This window comes from Notothenia coriiceps, unplaced genomic scaffold (assembly GCF_000735185.1).
Source record: "Notothenia coriiceps isolate Sejong01 unplaced genomic scaffold, NC01 NC01_scaffold00026098, whole genome shotgun sequence".
Taxonomy (NCBI): domain Eukaryota; kingdom Metazoa; phylum Chordata; class Actinopteri; order Perciformes; family Nototheniidae; genus Notothenia; species Notothenia coriiceps.
Genome location: NW_011358799.1, coordinates 699563 through 725655, shown reverse-complemented (window position 1 = coordinate 725655; position 26093 = coordinate 699563). Strand labels below are relative to the sequence as shown.

The window sequence follows — 26093 nt, the reverse complement described above, 5'->3', positions numbered from 1 at the left end:
TTGTGATGGTCATGCCACAACAGTGCACGTGCATGCATACGCAAGTCATGGTAAAATATCTGGATTAAGAGGTTGCTTTTTCTTTGCACAGCATGAAAGAAAGGCGAAATGAATGGGCTGTGATTTTAGTATTTTTAAGCAGAGGTCAATAATTTCTACGGCCCTCAAAGGATGTTAAAAAAATTGAAATGGCCCTTAAGAGGAAACAGGTTCCCCACCCCTGCTGTAAACAGTCTGCTGCTCTCCCTCCTCCCTGCGTCAGACAGCACGTAGCCTCGAAGCCCCGCCCCCGGCCTGGCGCTAACGCACCAGTTACGTCCGACCGTAAAAAATAGAAACTTCCAAGATGGCCGAGGCCGTGGACTCCATGCATTTCGCTGCAAACAGCAAAACAAATTCCCCTAAACCCCTATTAGCTAAACGGCCGCCGGAGAGCCGACCGCAGTCTTCCAGCGACATTTACCCGCCGGCCCCAAAGAAGGTCCGGGTGGAGGAGAAGGGCCTGAAGCACAGGAAACTGAACGGAGAGGTGTGCGCAGGGGAAAAACACAACGGGAAGCAGAGTTGTGGGAGCCCAGCGAAATGGAGTTTCGGCCCGGCCAAGGCGAGCCTCTCTACCGCCGCCGTGGTGCCCGCTACTCCCGCTCGGAAAATCTTCAAAATCAGCAACTTCCTCGCCTCGCCACTTAAAGTGAAAAAGACGAAAGAGAAACGTCACAGGGAGAAGGAGAAAAGCAGTGAAGCGCAGCATTGCTCCGCCGCTGGTGAGGAGAGACTGAGCCCTGCTAGCTGCCATACAAAGACCGAGAACGGAGACGTGAAAATGCTACAGAGAGGTAGGAGCTCACAGCCAGCTTGCACTGCACTATGTTACACCACTTTGTGCTCAAATTAAGTAGTTTGTGAAGCATTGCTGCAATATTATGATTCTTTAAATATTACATAATGTTCTCTACCGCGGGCCCCAGTATTTATTAGGCCCAGATGGTGATACATACACGTGGAAATGTTTGTTCAGTTATGTTGCTCAGCATGGATGTAGCAGCTTTTTCACCTTGTCTGTCTCTTCTTCTCAGATCACAATGCAAAGGAGAAAGACAGAGAAAAGAAGAAGGAAAAGAGCAAAGAGTGTAACAATCACAAACTGCCACCTGTACATGACATTGCAAGAGAAAACGGTGAAGTGATTTCCCCAGAGAAAGGTAGGGATGACATGTAACTTGGACCAGTTTGGATGAAAAGTCATTTAATTTTTTGGGGTTGACTTTACATTTTATAAGTTTCTTCAATATGTTACAGTTTAAGAGGCATGGCTGAGACCCTTTTTCTAGTAATTTATCATTGTAAAAAATGAGTCCAATATGATTACATACGATTTCTATCAATTGTATACACATTTTATTGAAACATACATTTCTAAGAGGAGAGCTTTTCAATTTTCATGAATTATAAATGTGTGTCAAACACAAGCCACACATTAACACACTGTTACATTAATAACAATGTTCTTACTTTATGCACAATGTCTTAACACGTAATGTAAATTCTATGATATTGTGTAACATTCTATCCTCAAATGATGCACAACATTGTACATACTTTACAAATGTCTTATCTTTCACTACAGAATCTAACGAGAAGCCCAAAGCTTTTTCTGATGAAGAACTCCTCCTGAAGAAACTCAAGAAGAAGAAGAAAAAGAAGCACAAAGATGGCGAGCGGGTGAAGGAGAGACACAGCAGACCCAAGATGTACCATCGCTCCAGCCAGACGGTGTGTTCAGGAGGGTCTCTGTCTCCGTCTGAGTTCCTCGGTCGGATCAATGGAAACAACAACAGCAGCAGCAGCAGTCTACTCCACAACACCACAGCACCACATCCACACCCGGATCCCGCTATCTCTGCCTCCATTTCCTCCATGGTCAGGGACCGGCTCGCCTACAGCTCCCCGCTCCACTGCACCCCTGCGCCGGGCCTGTCGGGTCTGGAGTTTGGTAGTCTGATCCACATCGAGCAGCAGGCCAACGGAGGGGCGTCTGTGGCGCACGCCTACATGGAGCAGCTCTCCTCCCTGTCTTCGGCGGAGATGCAGCGTTTCGCCGAGGAGTTTGTGACTTTATCATTCAGCGAGGAAGAGGGCCAGGCTGCGAGCTTTGTGATGGGAATCATCCATGGAGCAGCATCCTACCTCCCAGACTTCCTGGACTATTTCTCCTACAAGTTCCCCAATGCCCCAGTAAAGATGGAGGTGCTCGGGAAGAAGGACATAGAGACGACAACCATGGTCAACTTCCTCTCTCAGGTAAGATTATCTTAGGTAGACAGCATAGTTTGAAGGCTCTGTGTTTAAAAGGATGCTGTGTGTCCACTTTGATACTGCAAAGTATCAGATTGAACGATTTGACGTCATCTGAACAGGACATCGCACGCTCACTGCTTGATAGGGCGGAGGTCCGTTTACGCCGGTTGTTAAACAACATCGTTATGGGGAAATGCAAGTTTGCGTCCAAATGGTTGGAAAATAAAGAGGAAGGACAATCAATACTGTATATAGTAAATGTGTCGCCAATGTAACGGGTTAGAACTCGAAGTGTTCTTAAAATGTATGGAAAAGGTCTTAAAAGGTATTACATTTGACTTCAGGATTCTCTGACACGGTATCGGTTCTCAAACACAATACTTTTCCAATGATTGTTTTACGTGCAAAGATCAGTGGCAGACAGTGGCTCAGTTTGCAAAGAAAAAGTTGTGCTATGTTTTTAGATACAAAGACTGTGATGGATGCAAATACCCATTCATTCCTTGGTTGTTGATTGGCTAATGGTTACACAAGCTAAAAAATCGTTATGACATCATAAAGTGGCCAAAATCTGAGCAGCTCATTTTCAGACAGGATTTTATATAAATGGATCAGGACAAGAAGTGAGCGAATCTTTTTTCCTGAAACTTTCAGAATCTCTTTACACAAAAGGGACACATGTTAATGTATAAAAGACATGAAAAAGTGGATTTTGCATAATAGGTGACCTCTAATTTATTGCCAATACACGTCCAACACATGTTGTAACTCAACATATCGGTTTCTTGAAAAGCTCCTCACATTGCGTTGTGCTTTCAGCCTCTGAAGATACTCGATTAAGTTTTAAAAAAGGTGATTGCTGTGTAAAGATGACAGCAAATAGTTTGGGGCTGTGTGGTTGTTATCTCTTTGCTTCTCCACCAGCTCCTGTCACTTGTGAGAGATGATCTGGAGTGTTGCCTTCACTTGGTTGTGTTTTGATTTGTTCAGGAGTTTTTTTATCAGTTTACTTTCTTATTTAACAGATTTGATATCAATCTTGTTCGACCTCTTAATTCCAAAAAAAGGTGAAACTAATCAGAAATGATAAATCTAAATCAAGACTCTGTGGTATTACAGGTCAGAAAATACATGAGGAACACGAGTGCAGCTTGCTCGATCTGTGAATAAAGCATTTGCCTTGGATTGATTGTAGAAAGGATCTTTCGCAAAATAGGAAAATATTTGTGTAAATCAGAAACCTGCAATTTTATGTTTTGGTCTCATTGTTTTCCATGTGAGACCTGACAGTGTTTCTCTCCTGCACCTCTGCTTGGATGATATTAATATCAACTCTAATACTTTGGTACATATCTTTCTTAGCACCAAGAACTCGTTCTACAAATTATTTGAATATAAAATGTCCACAATACCTTCCATAAACTAAGACATGTTTAAGAAATCTGATCACTGACACAGTGAGTTTAATTATATTGCAAAGTCAGAAATGATGCCCCCCTAATCTCAACAGTTTTTTAGAAATTGATGGTTCAATCAGGAAAGCTTACAATGATTCCAGCCAGGGACCCTAACGGGGGAGAAATGTTCCCATGGCCTCTCTCACGATCGTCCTGATACTCCGAGTGCTCTGTAATCAGATATTGCTCCAGCTTGTCTGGCATCATGACTTCATCCACTACCAACATAAGGCAGATGGTGCATTTCATCCTGTTGCTGTCCTCAATAAAACTGAACTCAGTGCAACCTTTAGAATATTATCTTAATTCAGCCAGTTTGTGATTAATGTCTCTTGGTAATGTGGGCCGTGTTAGATGGTTACGCAGCACAGTCAGTGTGACTGAATGATTTATGACTGACGGGATCTGTCAGAGTAGAGAGGGTTTCTACTGGCACTGGACTTACATGTGGAAGAAATTGATACAGGACTACATGTGTTGTATAATGTAGCTTGGCTCAAGAGTCTGAAATATGCGCATATTTAAAAACACAGCACATTTATCCCACAGTAGCTTGTTCATGCGGGCTGTGTGTCACAGACTCTGGGCACTTCATTTCTCACTTCCAGAATCATCATGTTATAGCATCCCATCTTTTGATGCTGCAGCATGTTTTAACTTTTTTGATTTCCTTTTTTAAAATAGTTTTGCTGTAGGGTTCTCATGGTAAGCAAAGTGCACTTTGAGACAGGATATAGCAAAAATGACTATTAAAAAAAGGTCTCGTTTCTTTTGCTGTGTCGGGGGCAAACGTTGGGGGGAATGGAGGCCTGGTGGTGGTTGGGTGGGAACGCCATATGTTACAGGTTCACGCTTCTTGTTCATCTTCAAACGGTGCTGGCATACATTTAACGCACAGTTAGGCTAATCTTTCTGCTGGAAATAAATCCTTCCACACGGAGAGAAGAATAGAGCGGTCATGGCTCAGTCGACCCTTTGGAAGTAACCGACTCCAGAGTAGATCAAATAAAGATTAGTTTCAAAGTTCAAACTTCTGATGATCTGTAAGAAGACTTTCACAATTTTCCAGGACTTATGCTAACATTAAGACTTGCAAGAAGTGGCTTTATGCTCAAAATAGTCAAATGTTTACGAGCAGCTGTCCTTTTTCAATTTTAAGACATTGACAGGATTTAAATAAACACTTGCGGGGCAATATCAATTCATTCTGTAGTCATTATGTATCATTGTTAAAAGACAGACATTTGCAGGCACAATAAGTAGGATTTTTTGGTTTGTAAACATAAGTTTGCACACTGAATTTCAAAAACAACCGAAATATTAGTTTTGGAGCTCCTCTTTTAAAGTGTGATGCCTTGTAACATCCCAATACCAGTCAAATTAACAGAAAAGCCATACAGATACAAAACATTGTCAAAGACTTGATGTGGGTCATAAGGGAATATTTTCTCTAATGAGCCTCTCAGAAGAGTCTTGATGTTTGACATGGACTCATACGAACATGAGGTCTGGTTTTGTTGTCTAAATTTGCTCGCATAATCCACAATTCCTTTCCTTTTATTAAAAGTGTTTTATTTTCCTCTGAGAAACAAAAGCTCACCTTTTTGAATTTGACATTTGCCTCTTTTAATGACTGTATCTTCAAGTTTCTCCAAAGACCTAAATCTTTGTACCTTAGGTCCTGTTGACTACCAAGCTGAGCTCTTAGCGAGTGCTTTATCAAAGACGGGTGCGCTGGAAAGGTCGCATAAAGAACACACCAACAGTGTGAGCTTTAATTGTAAGACGAGCATGTATAAAAAATGAATATGATGTTTTAGAAAGAGGTCTCTGCTGGCATTAAATACATCTTAGTAGGGCTTTTCCTAATGTCTTTTTTTTTTTAAATACAAAGGTTTTTTAAACAAACCTGACTTCACCCTAAAAAGACTTTGCTAGTGGAGCCTCGCAGCGGCAAAACTTTGGCGCACTTACACTGTAGGTGCGCCGCGTTTGGGGGTGAGGCAGCCCCCTCAGCACCCCCCGCCTTCCAGCGTCCATTCACGCTGTCTCGCAGATCCCACGCAGCAAGCAGGAAATGAACCCAGCTCACACTGTCCGCTCCTCGCAGTAGCGAGCCGCGCAACGTCCCGCCAACACGGTACCCAGACCCCACGCAGCATCTGTTTGTCATTACTGGTGTCATTTTCTGGTTGCTAACGCCATTGTTACACATAATCACTGATGTTCCGCTGTAACGGTGGTAGACTCAACAGAACAGAGTGGGTGAGCTGACCAATCAGAGCACAGTGGGCTCATAGGGAGGGAGGGGGGGCAGGAGCTCCAACAAGCCGTTTAGGACAGAGAGTGAATACACACACTATACAGAGATGCTGTATGAGAAACCAATGTGAGTTTGGAACATTGAACAATTTAAATCTATTCTAGTAGACCTCAACAATGGAATTATGATCAGTAGAAATGGCCATGACATGGGACCTTTAAAAAGCTAAACGCCAAAACTTATGGACTAAAGCAGAATATTTTGTTAGAAAAAAAACATGCTGTACATTTTGGAAATGATTAAACCCATGTGTTTTTCAATAATCTTTGACTATTGGAATTGACAAGGCTCTGCATTTAAAACTGAGCGGAACAGGTTTAGACAAATTGAAGAGACATGCTAAACAAAATAAAGTTGTGCAGCAACCGTTGAATTTTTAAATGTCAACAAAGCTTCAAACTATTTGCAACAGCCTTATATGTCTTGTCACCTGTCAGTGGGATACTTTGGTACCTGCTGGGTGGGTCTGATCTTATTCTCTGTGGTTCCTCCTGCAGGTGAAGCGGACATATTCCCAGGGAACGTACCGAGCCGGGGCCATGCGACAGGTCAGTCTGGTGGGGGCTGTGGATGAAGAGGTCGGAGACTACTTCCCCGAGTTCATCAACATGTTAGAGGAATCTCCCTTTCTGGAGGTGAGTGTGTTTGTTATGAATGCATGTGCACACACCTTTTATAGCCTTTGGGCTTTTGAACGTCTGTCTCTCTTTCCCCCCCATGAGTAACTCAAAGCTTTCTCACCCTGTGATAATGCAGCGGACTTTGCCCTGGGGAACGTTCTCCAGTCTGCGGCTGCACAGTCCCACAGAGAGCGACGACGGCCCCATCATGTGGGTCAGACCGGGAGAACAGATGATCCCAATGGCAGACATGCCAAAATCACCATTCAAAAGGAAAAGGTGGGTTGACATATTAATCTGTCAATGTCTTCCCAGCATAATTACTTTTTTAATAAGGCTGATGCAGCAAAACAAGTGTAATACTTTCAGCTCATTTCAACGCTTCATCTCATGTACAGGTAATTTACCATCTACATATCCTGACTGTTGTGAATAAATGTATTTCAGGTCGACCAATGAGATAAAGAACCTGCAGTACCTACCCAGAGCCAGTGAGCCCAGGGAGATGCTGTTTGAGGACCGGACGAGAGCCCACGCCGACCACATTGGTCAGGGCTTTGAGAGACAAACTACTGCTGCCGTAGGTGTGCTGAAGGCTGTGCGCTGTGGAGAGGAGTGAGTACACCGTGACATGTTTTCCACCTTTATCACACACAGTGCACACACACTTGCATTTGAGAGAATACAACATCCGATCAGTAAACAGGACTTTGCATTCTGCCCTGCAGCACTGACGCTCCTGGCCGAATCACCAAAGATGTTGTGTGTTTCCACGCTGGGGATTTCCCAGAAGTGGTCATGAGGCTGCAGCTGGACCTACACGAACCTCCACTGTCTCAGGTGGGTCAGAGCTATAAACCGTGGCTAATGTGACACAGTGGTATGACTAGATATTTTCTGCTTTTATCAAATGTATCAAAAACAAAGCTAGGAGAGTAAATACGGGACTAAGATTTGGCGTGTTGCCAGAAACATGATGATGCTCTGTCTGGTGGATGTATTATTCTTATAACATTTTTACCATATCGAGTTTATAAAATGATATTGTGTTTACAGTTTAATGCCTCGTTGACACCTGGTAATCCGTTTAAAGTAGAGGGATTCCCCACTATAATACAGTTAGCCTTTGCAATACATGTTTAGTACACGTTTCATTCTACCATGCAATCATTTTGAATACTTTTTCATTTTATTTCGGGATTACTGAGTCTGTTCTTGTCCCTGCCTCCACAGTGTGTGCAGTGGATTGATGATGCCAAGCTGAACCAGCTAAGGAGGGAGGGGATCCGATACGCCCGGATCCAACTCTACCACGATGACATCTACTTCATTCCCAGAGGAGTCGTCCACCAGTTCAAAACCGTGGCCGCTGTGTGCAGTCTGGCCTGGCACATCCGACTCAAACAGTATCACCAACACGAAGTGAAGGAGGAGGAAGAGGTGAAGGAAGAGAAGTGTGCGCCTAGAGAAGAAAAACTTCATATCAAAGAGGAGGAGGAGGAGGAAGAAGAGGAGGAGGAGGAGGAGGAAGAAGAGGAGGAGGAGGAGGAGGAGGAGGAGGAGGAAGAAGAGGAGGAGGAGGAGGAGGAGGAGGAAGAACAACAACAACAACAAGAGGAGGAGCCTGAGCCTGCTGCAAAGATGGTGCCGAAGCAGCAGCAGGAGGAGGAGGAGGAGGAGGAAGAGGACACACCGCCCTTGAAAACTCAGACACAGACCTTCAAGGAGGAAGAGAAAGACATCAGAAGCGAAATCAAGAGCTTTTCAACGGCTCAGTCTCTACCGTTCATCAAGAAGGAGAGAGATGAAGCTGTGCTCACTCACACACTCATGGAGCCTAAAACTGAGGAAGACGAGAAAGGCAAAGGAGGGGGTGAAGACTCATGCCAGGCACTGCAGAAGGGCCACGAGGAGGGTGGAGTGGAAAGTCCATCTTTGAAGTCAACACTGCAGATTAGGAAGGAGAATGACGTAGAGGAAGAGAGGCAGCAAAAGACAACTGTACCAGGTCAAGGTCTAAAAGAGAAAACTAAAGATAGCATAATGAGCCATTACAACACAACACAAATCAAAAAGGAAAAAGACAAAGGAAGGAGAGAAAAAGATGAAAAGGAGAGGGTTAAAGATAAAGAAAAGAGAGACAAGGAGAGGAGTAAAGAGAAGGAAAGGGATAAAAAGGAGAAGGCGAAAGACAGAGAGAGGGACAGGGGGAGAGAGCAGGAGAGGGTTAAAGCAGAGGGAGGTACATCAACACTGCCGCCGATTAGGAAAAAAGAGGACGAGGAGCGGACAAGGGAGGGAACGAAAACCTCTCAAACTTCCCTGTCTGCACAGAGAGACGAGAAGTGGGACTCAAAGACACAAGTCCACGTCAAGAAAGAGAAGGAGCACGATAAAGAGCGGGAGAGATCACAGTCTCACCTACGGCCGGACAGAGAGGAGGCCCGAGACGCCTGTTCCAACAAACACAAGTCTTCACACGGGAAGAAGGAGAAAAGCGGGCACAGGGAGGGCAGAGAGGGAAACACGTTGAGTACGCAGGCAAAGTCGGGGAGAGAAGACGGGAAGACAGGCCCTCCTAAACCGGCAAACATTCAGGTCAAGAAAGATGGGAAGAAGGATAAAGACGTCTACAGCAAAGAGGAGAGGAAGAAGGCTGCCTCTGGTCCACCAGAACACAAACAACCACGGACGCTCATCACCTTTGACCTCTTTAAGCCCATGGAAGCTCACCAAACTCTGGCTCTCTCTTTCACGGAAAGTCGGCCTAAAACACACCATCACAGTGACTCTCGGGGCACTTCCTCTAAGCCCGGATCTGACAGTCGGACAGTAACGCCCTCTAAAGGTTCAAAAGCAAAGGACACAGTGCAGGGAAAACCTGCCACACCCGTACAGGACACTCGGCCACCGCAGCACTCATTAAAACAGCCCCTTAAAACACACACGCCGCAAACACAGAAAGACTTCTTAATATGAATGTCTAGATGTCTAGTCTTCTTTTTTTACTGTACAACTTACGCCATGGCTTTGTTAAGATATTTGAAAATGCATCCTTTCTTAAATGGTCTTTCTAGTTTGTAATCAAGGAGCGGGGTGCATCCCATTTCTTTGCTGACAGCCACATTACTCCAGTGACGTAGTGAAAAGAGGATGCACTCTCCAAGTATTTTATCAGTGCCTAAGAATGTAAGCTAAGTAGCTCACTTCACGTTTGTTAGCGAATGTATGTAGGCTCTATATATAATGTTATGTGACCCATGTGTCAGTGCCTGTGCACTACTTAGCTTCGCTCTTAAAGCACCTATTTTAGGTACTGGACTAGCCAATCTGAAAACAACCATCCTTACTGCGCTCTATAGGAATTACCTACGTTCACCGCGCTGCTGCTGAAATGCCATGTGGCTTTATTCGATGGGGTTTGTCATTTGTAACACTCCAAAATCGGAGCAGGTTGTTGTTTTCAGACTGGACGTTGTTTGACTCACACAGGGCTGTAAATTATACTGTATGTACCAAAACTGTACAGTATAGATGTTATTAGCACCAATGTGAGAAAATGTATACAGAAATTGCATATATTTTTTGTAAGACAAGTTTTATTTTCCATAGAACTTATTTATATCATTTACTGTCTGTTTTTAATTTGAAACCAATATGTGAAATTTTGTTGTAAATACATTTTATTTCCTAAGATAAGACTTGGTAGTGTGATTTATACTCTGATCAGAACCTCTCAATAAATGGTTCAAAAATAATGACTTGGTGTTGATGACTCTACTGCATTTCATATCATAAAGGTTTCAGTATAAGTCGTTCTGGCTACTTTAAGGGGCAGTGTGTAGGATCTCCCTCCCTTTACAAGAGCCGCCAACTGCAAAACTGACAATGTTTTGGTATCTTTAATTATACTTGCCTGGCACAGAGGCAATCCTAACTAATTACTTTAAAAGCAATCAAATTGAGGCGATAGTACTAATACAGTTGTAAAAGCGTGTCGTTACTGCGATGGCCTTCAAGAACATTCTGGGTGTTTCTCAATGTCGAGGAAAGCTGCTCCAGAGACACTATTTCAAGGATACTACGCCATTGAGTCCCGCCGAAGGATTGTTCCAATGTCCAGGATACTTGGAATTCTACCGAGGCCGGTGTACTTCGTTGCGGGAAATTTCGAGGCTGCACATGTGTAGACTCCGGTCTTAAGACCTGGACATTGGAACAGTCCTTCGGTGGGACTCGATGACGTAGCATCCTTGAAATAGTGGCTCTGGAGCATCCTTCCTTGATATTGAGAAACACCCACTGACTCGGAGGTACATGTGCTACCAAGCAAGCCTCCTCGACATTGAGAAACACCCAGTAACTTGGTTTTAGGAGATCATACACTAATAAAAACATGAATTAATATTATATTCCCTTTATGCAAAGAAATTCTTTTAGATACTCCACACTGGCCCTTTAAGAGTATTTGGTCTAGAGATGAGGATATTCGATCAATTACCATGAACTTTGGTGCTACAAAAGTACTTTTATATTTGAGGACATTTAGGGTTTTACATTCAAATAGTGTCAGTGGCAGAGAGACATCTTGGGATGGCTGACAAATATAATTCATACATGTGTGTACAATCACATATGAGATCTGTGAGGTTTCTGCTGCTTTACAGAAGCGATCAGATAGTGATGAAAATGTTAACAGTGATTTCATAAACACATGTAGTAGTATGGCTCAGTGGCACACAGTGTATGCTAGTGCATATTGGGTTAGTGTTTACATTAAGTGTAGCAAGTGACTGGTTTTGGATCACCATGGCAGATCTTCTGTGCCTCCGTTTGCTTAGCCTTAACTCTTAAACCCAGTGGCGTGTGAAAGTATAGGTTCATCTTCTTGTAGTTCTTATTATCCTTGACCTAATTCATCCAATTCTGCAACCAAAAGCAATAAGGCAGTAATGTGAACGCTAAAACAATGCTAAGGCTGGTTTTATCCAAAAGATGCAACACTGTGTGGACTAGTGTACATGAAATCTCCAAGCGTGTAAACCACATTTTGCGAAAAGTCACGGTGGACAAATGTGCACACTGCTGGGATCGCTACCACAAGTCATTGAGTCTGCTACCTGCTGTGATTTAAATAAAATGTAACTTACAGCAGACACTGTGAATGTTAAAATGACATTGACAAAGAATATGTATATAATGTCGATATGTCTGAATGATACCGGTCCACTTTATAAGGGTCAGTATCGGCCCTGATACACATAGTGAATCAGATTGGTGCATCCCAAGCGAGACATTCTTGAGCATAAAAGGTTCTCTCCCTTACTTTACATTTAAAATCCTTGTTTTGCAAAGTCGTGTGGTTCATTCCCTCCTGTAGTGGAAAACATTGTGTCCTAGCTCCACCAGCGCTCCACCCATTAGGACCCACAGGGGGATACACACCAAACTGACCCACATTTCAGTGAGCCTCTCCAAGCGGGAGCACAGTGTAAGACAGAAGGCCAGCTTCAGCAGCATGGCTGTCAGGTACCACAGCTTCCTCTTCAGGCTCTGTTCACCATCTCTGGGGTCAAAGTCCGGCTTGCAGCGCCCCGCCATCTTCACAATTAGCATGAGGATGAGGATTGTGTCAAAGGTCCACACAGGGAGGAAGATGAGAAACCAGTTCCAGTGGATTTTGGAGTCCAGCTTTAGGACCAGCATGATGAGGAAGACCAGGGCGAAGATCCAGGAGAGGAGCACTCGCTGGGCCAGGGACATCTTCATCTACAGAGGGCTGGCACAGAGCCAGGGTCAACCCCACCACAGAGACTGAGGAACACACACACACACACACACACACACACACACACACACACACACACACACACACACACACACACACACACACACACACACACACACACACACACACACACACAGCAGGCTTAATCTCTTTCTCTCATGGATGTATTGACTGAGAAATAGGAGGTTACTTTGTTCACACATCAAAACTCCCTCCACTAGCTCTCAGACTTTTAGAAAATGTAAATCACTTTTTTAAAGACCCATTTTTCTTTTACTTCCACTTCTTGCTACTGTATGGTGGCTAGCTTTGTAGCTTACATGATACCCAAAAAAACCTTGTTCAAAGAAAGATGTCTTACCAAGTAGACCAGGGGAGTCAACCTTTTAAAAAACCGACTCTTCACCAGCGACACAAACGTCAGCACTTTTAAACAGACGATTTAGTTTTAAGCTTAAAGTATCTCAATGACAGCGAACATTACAGTGTAGTTAGCATTTAGCATTTAGCCTCTTCCAGATGAAGATGAACTCCGCCAGCAGTTACTGCAAGTTTCCGGTAAGTCTTTACAAAACAAAAGCATACTTTAAAATAGAATAGCTGAAGACTTCCGGTACACCCTTTCCAAATAAAAAATGAATTATTTTATCAGCTGATAAATGTTTTGATAAATAACTGCAGGTGGTTTGTAGCTTCTATTGAGAACACCCAGTTCATGTTAACTCCAGGTCCAGTACATTTCTCCCCCACTGTGAATAGTTATATAATAAATCTATGAAGTAGAATTTGAGTTGAGATTTACTATTGCCACAATCAAAATATATATCGAAAGCTCAACCCTGAGGGTGATAAAAACGAATAAAAACATGCAGAAATTAGTTATTTTTAAATCTATTTATAAAATATGAAAAATTCTAATTTTTTATGGTCACTGGTCAAAGTTGAGGCGTTTGTGGTAGGTACACTGGGGGGATTTGGACTTACGACCTCAGTTTTTCTAAATTCCTGGCCCTTAATTATAGATTGCTTAATGGAGTTTGACTCAACGATAACAAATATATCCAACTTTGACTGTATGTCCCCTCTTCTTAATGTGCAAGCACATAAGAAGACTGTGTAGCTACTCATATACTTGGCAGTATTAATCAGGGCAACATTTTACTTATGATAAATCAAGTGTTAAAAGAAGGTGATAACCAATGGTTTTAAATACTTTTCAAATGTATTTATTTTTTTACTGGGCTAGTATAACAAATTAATACAAAGTACAACTCCGAAGACATCATAGATTGTCAAAAAAAGTAAAGTACAAAACGCTTGAGGTAAAACATTGTTTGAAAAAGATTCAGATAAAAAGCCCTTATTAAAATCTCAAGTAATTTAAAGGTAAAAGCTCACTTTACACTATCAAGCTGTCCTAAAAAACAACAATGCATTTATATTTACAACATAGTGGTGGTGCAAAATACAGTGTGTGAGACGACATTCAGTCAAAATGTTCATGTCTTTATCAAATGTAAACAATAAACATAATCATTCCTCAAAGTCCGGCTGTAGGGAGCTAATACAGAAAAGCAAATGTTGTCACACTGATGTCTGTTCTAAGATAAGAAGTTTGCATTAAACCTCTATGACCGCCGCTGACAATAAAAACAATCCAAAAGTCAAAATGTTCATAAGATGTCGTACAAAAGAGAGAGCAGAAGACCTCATTACTGTTACTGCTAAAAGCAGACAACAAAGCGTAAACAGAATATATAAAATACACATACAAAACAATCCATGATAAATATGTAACGTTTCTGTCACTTTCCCATGTAAATGGTGGCCATCTTATTAGTTGAGGAAAGAAACTGATGCTGTTTGAAAACCTCATAACTCTAATGATGATGTTAAATTCAGTTAAAGATTGTCTTGCTTCTCTTTGAGTTAAAGGATATTATTATTGTTTATATATTGTCAACAAATCTTGTTCTTTTTAAGACATACATTTTCTAAAATGCTAGTAATTCTGCACTGTAGTTAAGTTAATAGTGCATTTTTTGGGGACATCTTTCAGCCATAGATTAATTCACATCTGATGAACTAGTGAGTTTTTACAGTACCAGCAAATTGAATGTCTGATTGAGTCATTATAAACTAAAGTGCCCGTTTTTATTCAAATCAGGTAACAGGTTAGTGCAACTGTATGGCACATTCATGTGTTTTTTGTATTTTTGGACAAGATGGAGGTCTGTGGCAGTGGAACATGATAAATTAGGATTTGTCTTCAGAAGAAATCTTTCTGAGATTCCTTCATTGCTGTTCATTTCAGAGAGTTGTTGACAATAAGAAAATTAAAGAATCTCACCAGATTTATCCCTTAGGAACTTAATGCAACGTATTTTGTGTTAATGAAAACATTGGAAATCTCTGGATAAAGACCTTGGATAAAGTCGCAGCTATATCCCAAGTTCAAAACTTGGTCAAACATTTTAGAGCATTGATAATAATAATTCCACTGGGATTTGCTTAGTTTTTTGTTGGATGAACAGTTGAAACTTTAGAGTTGCAAGGTTTTCATTCACCATTGAAAGCACTTGGAATGGACTAATAAGAACGGAAGATGGTACCAATTTAATGAAATGTTAGCCACAGCTACACAGTGCTCTGCCTGCTGTCACGGCAGTACCCCATAGCCTCTGAGGAGTGAGGTGGGAAATCAATAAATATCCCATCTGAGTCTGAGTCTGCAGAGTCTAGCACTTGTCCAATAATGGTTTCAGGGCTGGATGATTCACTGGGCGGCGAGGATGATGCACCTTTACTGAGATCAGTCATTGTTGTTGTAGCCTCAGTGCCGTGCAGAGCTCCTGAGGAATGAAGGAGATGGATAGAGGCAGACGAAAGAGGCAAGGCCATGGCACCCACTCCCGCTCGTACAATACCTATGAATGAGAGGGTACTGGATTATTGAGCATTTTTACAGTAGGATTTCAGTTTTTTTTCAGACATCTTAATCTGTGACATACCATTGAATTGAGAGCCCACACACAGCCTGTTGGAGGAGGGGCCAGACAGTTCAGATCCGGAGGCCAAGTCAGCGTAAGCCAGTCCTTGTTCCCCCAGGCATGTTATAATCTCGCAGGCCGAGTGGCGCCGAATTCCTCCACTACCAACAGAGCTGGCATCTGGGTCATACTCGGCCACAGGGGTCAGCAGCAGAGGGATATTGTAGCTTTTGGATCGTACCACAGGGTTTTTAGACGGTTGATCTGTAGACTTTGACCAGCCCCACGGTGAACGCTTCTCTGAGAGACATAAAAGAAGGAAGGGAGGGTTAACTTTATGTCTCTTTCCAGAATTGGGCAATTTTTACTCTTCTTTTTGAGGTTCACAGTCTCACCCAGAACACAGCAATGAGACTCAGCCCCGTCTTCAGAGTAAAGCCCGTGTGTGCCCAGGTAGGGCGAGACCACCTTCTGAATCAGAGACTCCAGCCTCAGGTATTCCTCATTTACACCGCGCGACTCATGGACCCCCTAAACCCAGACAGAGACAGACAGGCATCAAAGTCACTCCAGTATAAATCAGCCTAAAGCTGTTCATTAGTGCTTTAGAACCATGAAAAAAACTATTCACAGAATAAGCTATTTATTAAATAATAATATCGCAAAATAAATGTTCTTGCATGTCTAACATCTCAAATGTAGAATGTTACTACTATAATAGTTGAGACACTAAGAAACAAAAGAAAAAAATGAGATACAATAAAACAATAATAGGCTCAGATCGACAATCAACTGTTGACTACTGAATCACATTTACAAGTTTTCACAACTAATTTGTCTATTCTATTCAATCAGGTACTAATTTGAGTCTAAATACAGTTGGTGTTTTTATTCCATTTAGTTTGATGTGTGATTTGCAGGCCTACCTGTAGAATAAGCAGCATCTGTGTAACAGAGGGGGGAACACGGGCCCGAGGTCGAGATAGGGCGTCCTCCAACTTTACGCTCAGGACTATGGTGTTCCTGAAGTGAAGCAAAGCTAGCTGTCGGACAGAGGGCTCCTTACCCTGCACACGTTAAAGACAACAAAAAAACAGAAGAACTTAGCAATAATGATCATCATCCAGTGAAGTTGTCAGGCAGCAAGATATTTATGTACCTGGACCGGATGGAAGATGGCCTGCAGCATCGACAGAACATCACAGAAGAAGAAGTCCCAAGTCTCTGCCAGAGAGTCAAGTAACTTCTGACCTGCATTGATAACACATACAGAAGAAATAGAGTTGACTCAAGCTGGGTTCATGGACACAGACCACAACAAAATGCATTCAGACTATCTTTCAGTTAGCCATACCTTCATAAAACCTTATTTTGTCCCGAAGGATGACCATGCCTTTTGTCAGCAGCTGGTTCTGTGAACACAAGGAAATATACCATTAAATATAAATATATGAGACACCACCGCTTTCATTTTGACGCCTTATACTAACCCTTATTTTATATCATTCGATATCAAAAGCTTATTACCTGAAGGTATTCTGTGAAGAAGAAACCCAGCTCAGTCTTCAACAGATGCCTGAAGAAACAAATATGTGGATTACTTTATGACTCACACACAACACTAAATTATTCAGAAAATCTTTATTTTGTGGAAATGAGGTGTTTAAACCTGCAATTTATTACTGAACTGCATTCCATGTGACTGTGTAACACCATGAAAATTAACACCAGGATGTCAAGCCAACTACTAAGGTCTCTGTTTTCGTCGGTCCACCTCCTTGTTGCTTTTCTTTACATGGAAATTATGTTTACTGGGCTGATAGGATAGAAGTGATGGGTCTGGTTCAGAAAGATAATGACATATCTTGCATAACCACATGACTTTCCAAACCCACATACAGTTCACTGACACACGCAAACAAATAAACTCATTCACAAGAAAATGTTCAGTCAGCCAACATAGGATAGGCAGTGATTAGACTAATTATAGCACAAAATGACATCAATGGTCGAAAATAAGGTTGTTTTCTCTGTACTGTGTGAATGTGTGGCAGTTTCTTTCTAAACTTACCGGACACCTTCGTTGAGGACGTAGAGTTCGTTATCGGCCAAGCCTTTCTTCTGGAAGACTGCTATGACAGCGTTGTGGATGCTGCAACACGGCATAATCTTTTTTAGTTCAAAATTAATTTTAGCCGCTGAGGTTTTTTTTCCACCGTGGTTGTATTATGCCGCATACCTGTTCCAGGTGGCGTTTGATCCTCCCTTCTTCTGCTTTTCTCCTCTTTCCTCCGGAGAACTTTTCTCACTCTTCCCCAGCTCACTGAGGCTTGGGGAGCTCATCAGCTTCAGCCGGTGCAGAGTCCTCATGAGGGAGATATAGAGGAAGTGGTAAGAAACAAGTAGTGGACAGGAGAGAAAGCAGGTCAGGCTACAAGCTGACATACAGAGAAGAACCCAGAGGAGATAGCCAGAGGGGAGAACATAAGCAGTGTGAGTCTGAGAGAGGGATAGAGTATGCAGAGAAGGAAAAAGCACAATGACAATAGAAAGAGAAGCCGGTGACAGAGGAAGAGAAAAGTAGGACAGAATGATGCATGGTGAGAGAAGGGCAGCCCGTTAAGAGCAGCATGGGTGGAGCCAAGCCGAGAGATGGGCCAGCCCTCTGCCTGAAGTCTCAGAAGAGGAGGAGGAAACAATAGCACATGCACTGACAGGGGGCATACTTCCTCCCTCTCTTTTAGTACAATACAATCATTGATGCAAACTAATATTTATGCACAGAAGCCGCAGGAACTGCAGGATAAGCAGACTGAAGCAGTTGGGACTTTGTTGTGCTTGTCACTGTACAGCGAGGAGGCGGAGGAGGAAGTCGTTCTGCTTATTAACAACAACAACAGGGATAGGAAGCAGTGACACAATGAGGGACAATAAAGAAGGTTTTCCTGCTCTCCCATTTTCAGCACAACTTAAGCAGGACAACAAAAGTAAAAAAGCAGAGCAATGGGTCAGACTAGAGGAGCCTGATACCGGATCTTGAAGCTAAAAATGCTTTTGATATTTAAGAGTTTAAAGGTTTTCCTCTTTAATGTATTTCCCCGGGCCTAACATAGATTTAAAGGTTGGACCAATCATATATTTTTCTATCCTGTCAGACAGTATTACATATCTTAGCCTGTTTGAACAATTCCTTATGATGTTTAGAACTTTCATGAATTAAATATTTAATCCCAAGGCTCCATACTTTCATGACTATACCAATCCAACAAATGTATGCATTCTACATCTTTTTGAACACATTTTCCCCAATCCAACTTGACATACTATATCTTTGGACATTTGTGTATCTCTTTTAGAAATATGTAATAAAAGAAAAGTTTAGCTGCACATTTTGAGTATATAATAAGTGTCCCAGCACTGGTAGGCCACTGATTGTTTAAAAGGTTGAATGATTATTGATTATTGGGAATATTAAAACGATCAATGATAACAATAAAACAGCAAGAGTTATCACAATATCAGATTTTCATTACACGATTATCATTGCCAATATAATTGACGTTGGTATTGCGTTTTTATAGATACATTTGAAGGAAAATTATAATTGGTTGGGGAGATTAAATGTGAATGGAAAGAAAAGGAAATAATGTATTCACACAGTATTATAATATGTGTTTTTCTCAAATGATATCACTATTCTATGTTTTTTAAATCAAAAATATTGTTGTAAGCGCCTAGCCTTACATCAGCCAATAGTAATTTACAGATTCATATTGTCGTCATAGAATTTGTCAATCTAGCTCTATATGAGACAACCTCCCATCCATTATATATTTCCCTGTTGAATCCTAACTCATTTCAGAACATGAAGTAAACACTGTTTAGCATATTTTCAAGAGGTACTGGGGAGAACCAGCACCTCGAAGAAGGGGTAGAAATTATGATTTTAAACCCATGCTTTCCACAAACTCTCTGCTGACAGCAATGCAGTCAACAAAAGGCCACCTTCCACGCCCACACACACACACACACACACAAACACACACAGAAAACATGGAAGGCGAGTGTACAAATTGATGAGAAAACAAACATCCCACCAGGAGATCATTAGGTCAACGTGTGTTGAAAGCACGGTTGTTTAATGAAATCATTTGGGAGGAGCAGTGGTGGGATCTTTATGAATGCTCATTAATATTTCATGCATTTTCCAGGATGCTGTGTGTTGTGAAATTTTAATCCCAGGAAACTGAGCCTCACCTCCTGATTGGATGCTCACTGCTGCTGTCCATGTCTGGGCTTGGGGGAGGGGCAGAGAAGGTGCTGAAGTTGAGTGACAGGGGTCTGGTGGAGGGCCGGGAGGCATGCCTCCGCCGGAGTCCATCAAGCATCTAGACATAAGTGAGGAGACAAAGGACATTAATGAAACCTATCATCAAAGGCACATACCAGAGCGTAACAGGAGGGATTACAAGCAGCTGTGTGGGGCATCAGGGGAAAATGATACTCCTACACCTACTTTGATTCAATTAATAAAATAAAGGACACTGAAGCCCCTAATACAGACAAAACATATGAAAGTAAAAACACAAGTTGCACATTTGTGACCTAGGTGTTTTCTGTTTACTTTGTTATTTAAATACTATGAAAGAGTGTTTTGCAATCAGAGCTCAAGCTACGCCCTAACCTTGCCACAATTACACACACACATTTCATCAGAGAGAAAAAAGGGAAATGCATGTGTGTACATGTCCAGTGTGAGTGTGAGTGAGAAGTATTCCTGTAAAAGCCACACAGCCAGTATGACTGTACAGTATTATAATGTATTTGGGTGTCTCCCCCATAGAAACACAGTAGGCATAGTAAAGCACCATCCCCTGGTCAGAGGGGAGAACAACAGTCTGGGCTGTCACTCCACAGACAAAGACTCTACACGAGCCTCCCTGCCACCCTGCCTGCGTGATAAAATGGGTGATCTGAGTGTTTTCAGATGGCTTGGCCTGCAGTCTTATCAGAGTAATATAAATCCACATCTCAGCCTGAGGCTCAGAGACAGACTGCCCGACATGCCATGCCAGGCCAGTCTGGGCATTTCTGCTTTTGTTCACCCCTCCTCTTTCTCTTTCAGGAGCGACTACAGTCAGATCGATAACACTTTTAATTTAAATTGGGCTCTATTGCTTTTCTGGCTTATTGATATCCCAGTGTACTGCACACATGTTGTTTATTCGACATAAGACAATCAATCGCACAGACGCGCGATCAACAGTCCACGTTTTTCCGACAGGAAGGAATGTACAGCCAGTCGTGCGTACGTGGAGGGTTTTCTATTTTTTCTACCTGTACTGACGAGAGAATGCAGCCAAGTCCCTCTCTAAACATTGTCTTATGGACACACACAGACACGGGCACAGATGCATCATAAAGTATGGTTAAAAACTGTCTGATTATGGCCACAAAGTTGTCGTATGTCATGCGCCTCTGCCCGCCCACTGTAGCTCTCACCGTGCCTTGTCCTGTCGTGTTGTTCCTGGAGGGATGAAACGGTCCTGTAGCACCGGGCTGAGGCGTTCACTGTCCGGGATCATCAGCGGCTGGTTCCTCTACTGTTCCCCTGTGGTCAGCGCACCCGCACTGGCATCAGGGTGCAGGCTGAGGGTCTCTCTGTGCTGTAGAGAGGGACTCATTCATGAAGCATGCGCTGACGCTCGCTCGCTCGCTCACTCACTGGCTCGCCCCCGCTTTGTTTTGACGAGATGCAAAGCGAACCATGGGCGCGTGTACGCGAATGCGAGCAGACCGTGTACGCGCATTGTGGTTATAGGTTTATGCAAAACAGGGAAATCACTGGGATCCAAGGGAAACACAGAAGCAGGGGTTGTGGCATGCACCGACACGACAACGTGATGCGTTTATTCATTAAGTTTTAAAAACGCAAACGATCTGAAGACATAGACCATATACATAGTTAAAAGACTACTCCTTAGATGCAGTATGCTATATTTGAATCATAGTACAACCGAGCTACATGTGCAGACATTTATAGAGGCCTACATGCACATCGATGATTTGGTCTCGTGTAGGCCTACACAGCATAGAGCAGACTGTAGCCTACTTGGTACATGTGGATGTGTAAACACAATAGAAGGTAGTAAACGCATATTATCCATAGATTTTATCCAACACTGACCCCAATCTATGCAGTTTAACACAGTGGGTGTCTTGCCATCTGTCAAAGCACGCCCGGGCATTTAGCAGATAATCCTGCATTTCCACACTAAAAAATGGCTGTGAAATCCACAGTTATTTACAGTGTTTGTGCACAGTAAATTACTGTAAAGCATTTTAGAGTATAATACCGTGTTTCCAACCAAACATTACAGCAACTCTGGAGTTACTGTGTCAATATCGACATAAAGATGTGTGTGTAGAACGAAGGTGCTGAAGTTGTCCTCAGTAAAACCCCCGATAACCCTTTTTTCAACCCTTGGGGACAAATAATGTACGACCCAATGACACCTAATAGATGTCTGTAAACAACCAATGACACCTAATATTCGCATCTAGATGTCATAACAACCCAATGGAAACAGAAGATGTCATGTACAACTAATGACACTAATAATGTCCAGTAAACAACCAATGACACAATAGATGTCATGGTAACAACCATGACACTAATAGATGTCATAACAACCAATGAACAACTAGAAGATGTCATGTAAGAACCAATGACACTAGAATGGTCATGTAACAACCCCAATGACACTAATAGATGTCAATAACAACCAATGACACTAGAAGATCGTCCCCAAGGGTTGGAAAAAGGTTCCTCGGGGGGTTTACTGAGGACAAACTTAACGCCATTAATTTCAATTTTCAGAGTTTTACCGATGTGATGAAAGTGGTTTGAGATACTTACACCTTCATAAAACAATATTTCCTCCTACTTTTTGCATTAATTCCTCGTATAACTCACTGAAACTTCCAATACCTGAGTCCAAATTAAGTAAACTACGGGGGACATCCTTTTTTTTTTCTAATTTCCTGCCGCCGTTCACCTTTGTTTAAGTGTTCCCTATTTGACAAAATTTTGTGTACGAGTTTCATTTGACCTGGGCCAAGGCCCTGCTTTAACGCAGTAAACGTCCCTTGCAGATTCCCTTGAATTATAAATTATTTGTTACTTACAAAATATAGGTATATTGACTTAAGGTAAATTGACTAGAAAAAGTAAATTTATTTTTTTATTTTGAGTTTTTACGATTGTGACTGGAAGACTTAATCGGGGCCTGCACTTTTTTACGATTGGATTAATGACGTGGCTTTTTAGGTTGTGTAGCAAAAACTAGCATTCCTCTGTGTCTTGATAACATGGGTGGAGTTGTGAGTTTCTAATGTTTAAGCACCTCTTTTATTGTTTTTGGATGTAGTTTTTGTACACCGCGGTCCATCGGTTTTTGCGATTGTACCCGAATGGGAACCAGAAACCAGACCGAGTTTTGACCAGAAGTTACGTAATTTTGCTATTTTTGCTCCTACATCAATTAGGTATCCAATTATAGGTTACACTGACACACAGGGAAAAATTTACAAGACTATTAGGTATTCGTTGTTTTACGCAAAGGCAAAGGATCTTCAGGTCTCGCTTCAGTCAAAGATGGGAGAACGACGTTCGAACGTACTCGTTTTCTGCGGTGGAAAACACAATTGTACTCACACACGCCCTGGCTAAAGGGAACCTAAGACAACCGAGATTGCCAGTCCTTCTCTACAGTGTACAGTTTTTAACTCGTTTCCCCCGGTCTCTATACCTTTTAGGTGGGTTTACGGCGGTCTTCTCCCCAAAAAAACGATTTAGACAGATTTTTCCCAGTTTAGTGAACAAAACGTAGTTAGAACTACGTCCCATGAATATATACAACTGAAACCTAAGGAGATTTCGAAAATCAGATGATTGGGTAGTAGGGTTCCAATCAAAAGTGATATTTATGTTTTATATAAACCTGTTCTGTGATATTAAATGGTCAAAAAATGGTAGGTAGTAAGTAGGTAGGTAGAAGAAGGCGAATAGGCACCAGCCCAGCGCCCCATCGTCAAGGTCGTCTCTCGGGGTTTTGAAAGAAAAAGGAACCGGGTGTAGTTGGTCGAGACTGACCCCCTAAGGGTTCCGCGAGGGTCCGGTCGCTTCTCTATATTTAGGGAGGTAGACCAAGATTCCAGATGGTGGAAACCAGAGAAGGTCGACCTGCACGGACCTTGTGGAGGGAATCCCTCCCGCGGTCCACCGTAGGGATTGATCCACGGGCTTGGTGGAGTTGACCGAGGAAAGCTGCGCTTCCTCCTCGCCGAGTTGAGAGGCTCAGGGAGGGACTACTGGCTTGAAGAGTGGAATAGGGATTCCCTCTGTGGTCGGTGGGACGCCTCTTTTGGGTAGAGGCCGCGCAACAATAGGGTGCTAGAGCAAGAAGCTAGTACTGGCGTAGGAAGTACTGGTATCCACTCCCATCCTTGCTTTTACCGGGCCATCTGTCTCTCAAACGGAAGACCGACTCGAGAGAAAAAACAGTGTTGCCACGCCATTTCGCTGACGTCATGGCGATGGCGCCGAGGCTAAGAGGCCGGGTAGAGTGCGAGGTAACAAGGGAGTGAGCTCTTTATTCTGGGGCTCTATGAACTTGAGGAAGTGAACCCCATTCCCTGAGTAAGGGATGAACCTCACCTGTCAGGTAGTCAAAGGACGACTCTTGGTTACCGGAGTCTAAACCTCCACGCGACTAGGAGTAAGGGTCGGCGAAGTGTGAGCCAACGCTTGACTAGGTCACTCACGACTTCCAGCGTCTGGCTAATTCGGTAATCTTGGGTTAGTAGACGTTTTCGTCACCACGTTAGGAATCAGGTGGCTTGACGTCTGGGGAGGGGGTGCTGATGGCGGACTTTAGGCTAGGTACCATATAATGTTATGTCCTAACCCACTGTTTTGCGTCGGGACCGCCTCCGGTTGGGAGTGGGAGGATGACGCTCCTGGGCCTGTGTCGAGAAGCGGAAACCCTCATGTCTACTACCCTACCGGGACTCTCATCTCTCCCTGGAGGGAATGGATGGGGTCGTGAGGGCTGCGTACCCTCATGAGGCCAGTAGTCAAAGATCGATCTCTTCCGACTGGCTTTCGAAGGGACCTCATGACACGCAGTCAGCCCTCATAACTTCTCAAGTTCTGGAAGTGGCGCAGGTTGTTTCAGCTCTCCAGATTGCTCTTAGGCAGTAACAAGGAAGGCTTGTGTATATCGAATGGTTGATACTAAGTTAGGCCTATTCGCATGCAGGGTCCGGGAGAGGTACTCAGGAACTCTCTTTCATTGTCGACTAGGCAGCAAGGATGCTGGTCCTGCTTTAGGCACAAGGCGTACAGGAGGGATTAGGATGGTATAAGTAGACGTAAAGAAGTATCTTGTATTAATATTATTAAGAGACTAGACACATAAACGGGAATAATCAGATCGTTTGTAACGTTCAAATATATTTCTACTGTTAATAGTTAACATATAAAAAAACTAGACATTACATGAATCTGGTGAAATCATACAGTGTTAAGTAGTATACGTGAATGTATTCAAGTCATTCGATTTTATTTTTCAGATTTATACTCGTCTATTTATAACCCCTGGAGTTGTGAAGTACTGTACCGGTCCGGACCGCGGTGTGGGACGCTAGAACGCGGGGTTGCCTAGCCCCTTGGTGACTCAAGATGTCATGTAACAACATAATGACACTTTATGGTATAGGGGTTAATCTAAAGCACAAGAATCAATGAGTGCACATAATAGAATGTGTCATGTCAACACACCATATGCACACTAATGAGTTTAACAAGCCAAACCTAAATGACACGTTATACTAGGATGTCATGTCAACCTACAGACAATAGAATCGACACTAGAAGATGTCAATGTAACAACCAAACAAAATACCACTAATACACCCATAGATGTACATAGGTAAGTACAAGTCCCATTGTCCAGACTATATAGATGTCAGGTGGTAAGAGAACACAGACCGATGACGCTAATTAGCATGTCACCATGTAACACCAATGACAACTAATAGATTAGACTAACACCCAATGACCCACTTATAGAATGTCTGTAACAACCAATGACACTAATAAGAAACAACCAATGACACTTATATAGATGTCATGTAACCGCATGAACCAAAGTGACACTTATGGCAGTACACTAATACCTGATGATGTAACAACCATACCTAAGATAAAAGAATGCACACTACAATGTCCAATTGACCATACGCCAAGACACTAATAGATAACAACCAATGACCACAGCTTCATGTAACACAATCACTCGAGATGTCATGTAACAACCCAATGACACTAGAAGATGTCAGTGTAACAACCAATGACACTTATAGATGTTCAGTAACAACAATAACATGACTCTATATATCGCCTTGATCACATGTACCAAACGTAAAAACCAATTACACTTTATACGTCATGTAACAACCATAATACACCAGAATAGATGTCATGTAACAACCATGACACAAGATGATGTAACAACCAATGACACTAAAAGATGTCAACCTTGCAATGATGAC

At 42.6% G+C, this 26093-nt stretch overlaps 4 protein-coding genes across 5 annotated transcripts in view; 2 read left to right on the top strand and 2 right to left on the bottom strand.

Annotated features, from left to right (window-relative positions):
* Positions 1 to 346: 346 nt before the first annotated feature.
* LOC104956556 (round spermatid basic protein 1-like) lies at positions 347 to 10456 on the top strand. The gene is made up of 8 exons (XM_010784051.1): positions 347 to 836; positions 1077 to 1202; positions 1628 to 2301; positions 6576 to 6713; positions 6835 to 6977; positions 7146 to 7313; positions 7427 to 7538; positions 7932 to 10456. The coding sequence occupies exons 1-8, from the start codon at positions 347 to 349 to the stop codon at positions 9675 to 9677; spliced, it is 3597 nt and encodes a 1198-aa protein (XP_010782353.1). The 3' UTR covers positions 9678 to 10456.
* Positions 10457 to 11211: 755 nt separating this feature from the next.
* On the bottom strand, positions 11212 to 13107 carry tmem60 (transmembrane protein 60). Its single transcript, XM_010784010.1, has 2 exons — positions 12848 to 13107; positions 11212 to 12512 (listed from the first exon to the last, which is right to left on the bottom strand). Exon 2 carries the CDS (start codon positions 12465 to 12467, stop codon positions 12063 to 12065), a length of 405 nt encoding a protein of 134 aa, XP_010782312.1. The 5' UTR covers positions 12468 to 12512; positions 12848 to 13107; the 3' UTR covers positions 11212 to 12062.
* A 705-nt stretch (positions 13108 to 13812) lies between these two features.
* Positions 13813 to 21213, bottom strand: prr5a (proline rich 5a (renal)). 2 transcript variants are annotated; one of them, XM_010784012.1, is made up of 11 exons: positions 20984 to 21213; positions 19734 to 19864; positions 17716 to 17841; positions 17548 to 17628; positions 17004 to 17052; positions 16831 to 16888; positions 16636 to 16727; positions 16403 to 16543; positions 15872 to 16007; positions 15498 to 15776; positions 13813 to 15413 (listed from the first exon to the last, which is right to left on the bottom strand). In XM_010784012.1, the coding sequence occupies exons 1-11, from the start codon at positions 21059 to 21061 to the stop codon at positions 15124 to 15126; spliced, it is 1461 nt and encodes a 486-aa protein (XP_010782314.1). In that variant the 5' UTR covers positions 21062 to 21213; the 3' UTR covers positions 13813 to 15123. The 2 variants fall into 2 exon arrangements, with proteins under 2 accessions (XP_010782314.1, XP_010782315.1); XM_010784013.1 differs by having other exon boundaries at positions 20979 to 21067.
* Positions 21214 to 21850: 637 nt separating this feature from the next.
* Positions 21851 to 26093, top strand: part of LOC104956520 (serine/threonine-protein kinase NIM1-like) — a gene marked incomplete at its 5' end in the record, with an annotated part of 7001 nt that continues 2758 nt past the window's right edge. Inside the window, one exon of the mRNA XM_010784014.1 lies at positions 21851 to 21874. Coding sequence (XP_010782316.1) covers positions 21851 to 21874 — 24 coding nt within the window. The remainder of the gene's footprint in view (positions 21875 to 26093) is intronic.

Coding starts and splice junctions, on each gene's coding strand:
- LOC104956556 (XM_010784051.1), top strand. CDS start 347: ATGGCCGAGGCCGTGGACTCCATGCATTTCGCTGCAAACAGCAAAACA. Junction 837..1,076: donor CGTGAAAATGCTACAGAGAG/GTAGGAGCTCAC, acceptor TCTTCTTCTCAG/ATCACAATGCAAAGGAGAAA. Junction 1,203..1,627: donor AGTGATTTCCCCAGAGAAAG/GTAGGGATGACA, acceptor CTTTCACTACAG/AATCTAACGAGAAGCCCAAA.
- tmem60 (XM_010784010.1), bottom strand. CDS start 12,467: ATGAAGATGTCCCTGGCCCAGCGAGTGCTCCTCTCCTGGATCTTCGCC.
- prr5a (XM_010784012.1), bottom strand. CDS start 21,061: ATGATCCCGGACAGTGAACGCCTCAGCCCGGTGCTACAGGACCGTTTC. Junction 15,777..15,871: donor GTCTCATTGCTGTGTTCTGG/GTGAGACTGTGA, acceptor TATGTCTCTCAG/AGAAGCGTTCACCGTGGGGC. Junction 15,414..15,497: donor TGTGGGCTCTCAATTCAATG/GTATGTCACAGA, acceptor TCTCATTCATAG/GTATTGTACGAGCGGGAGTG.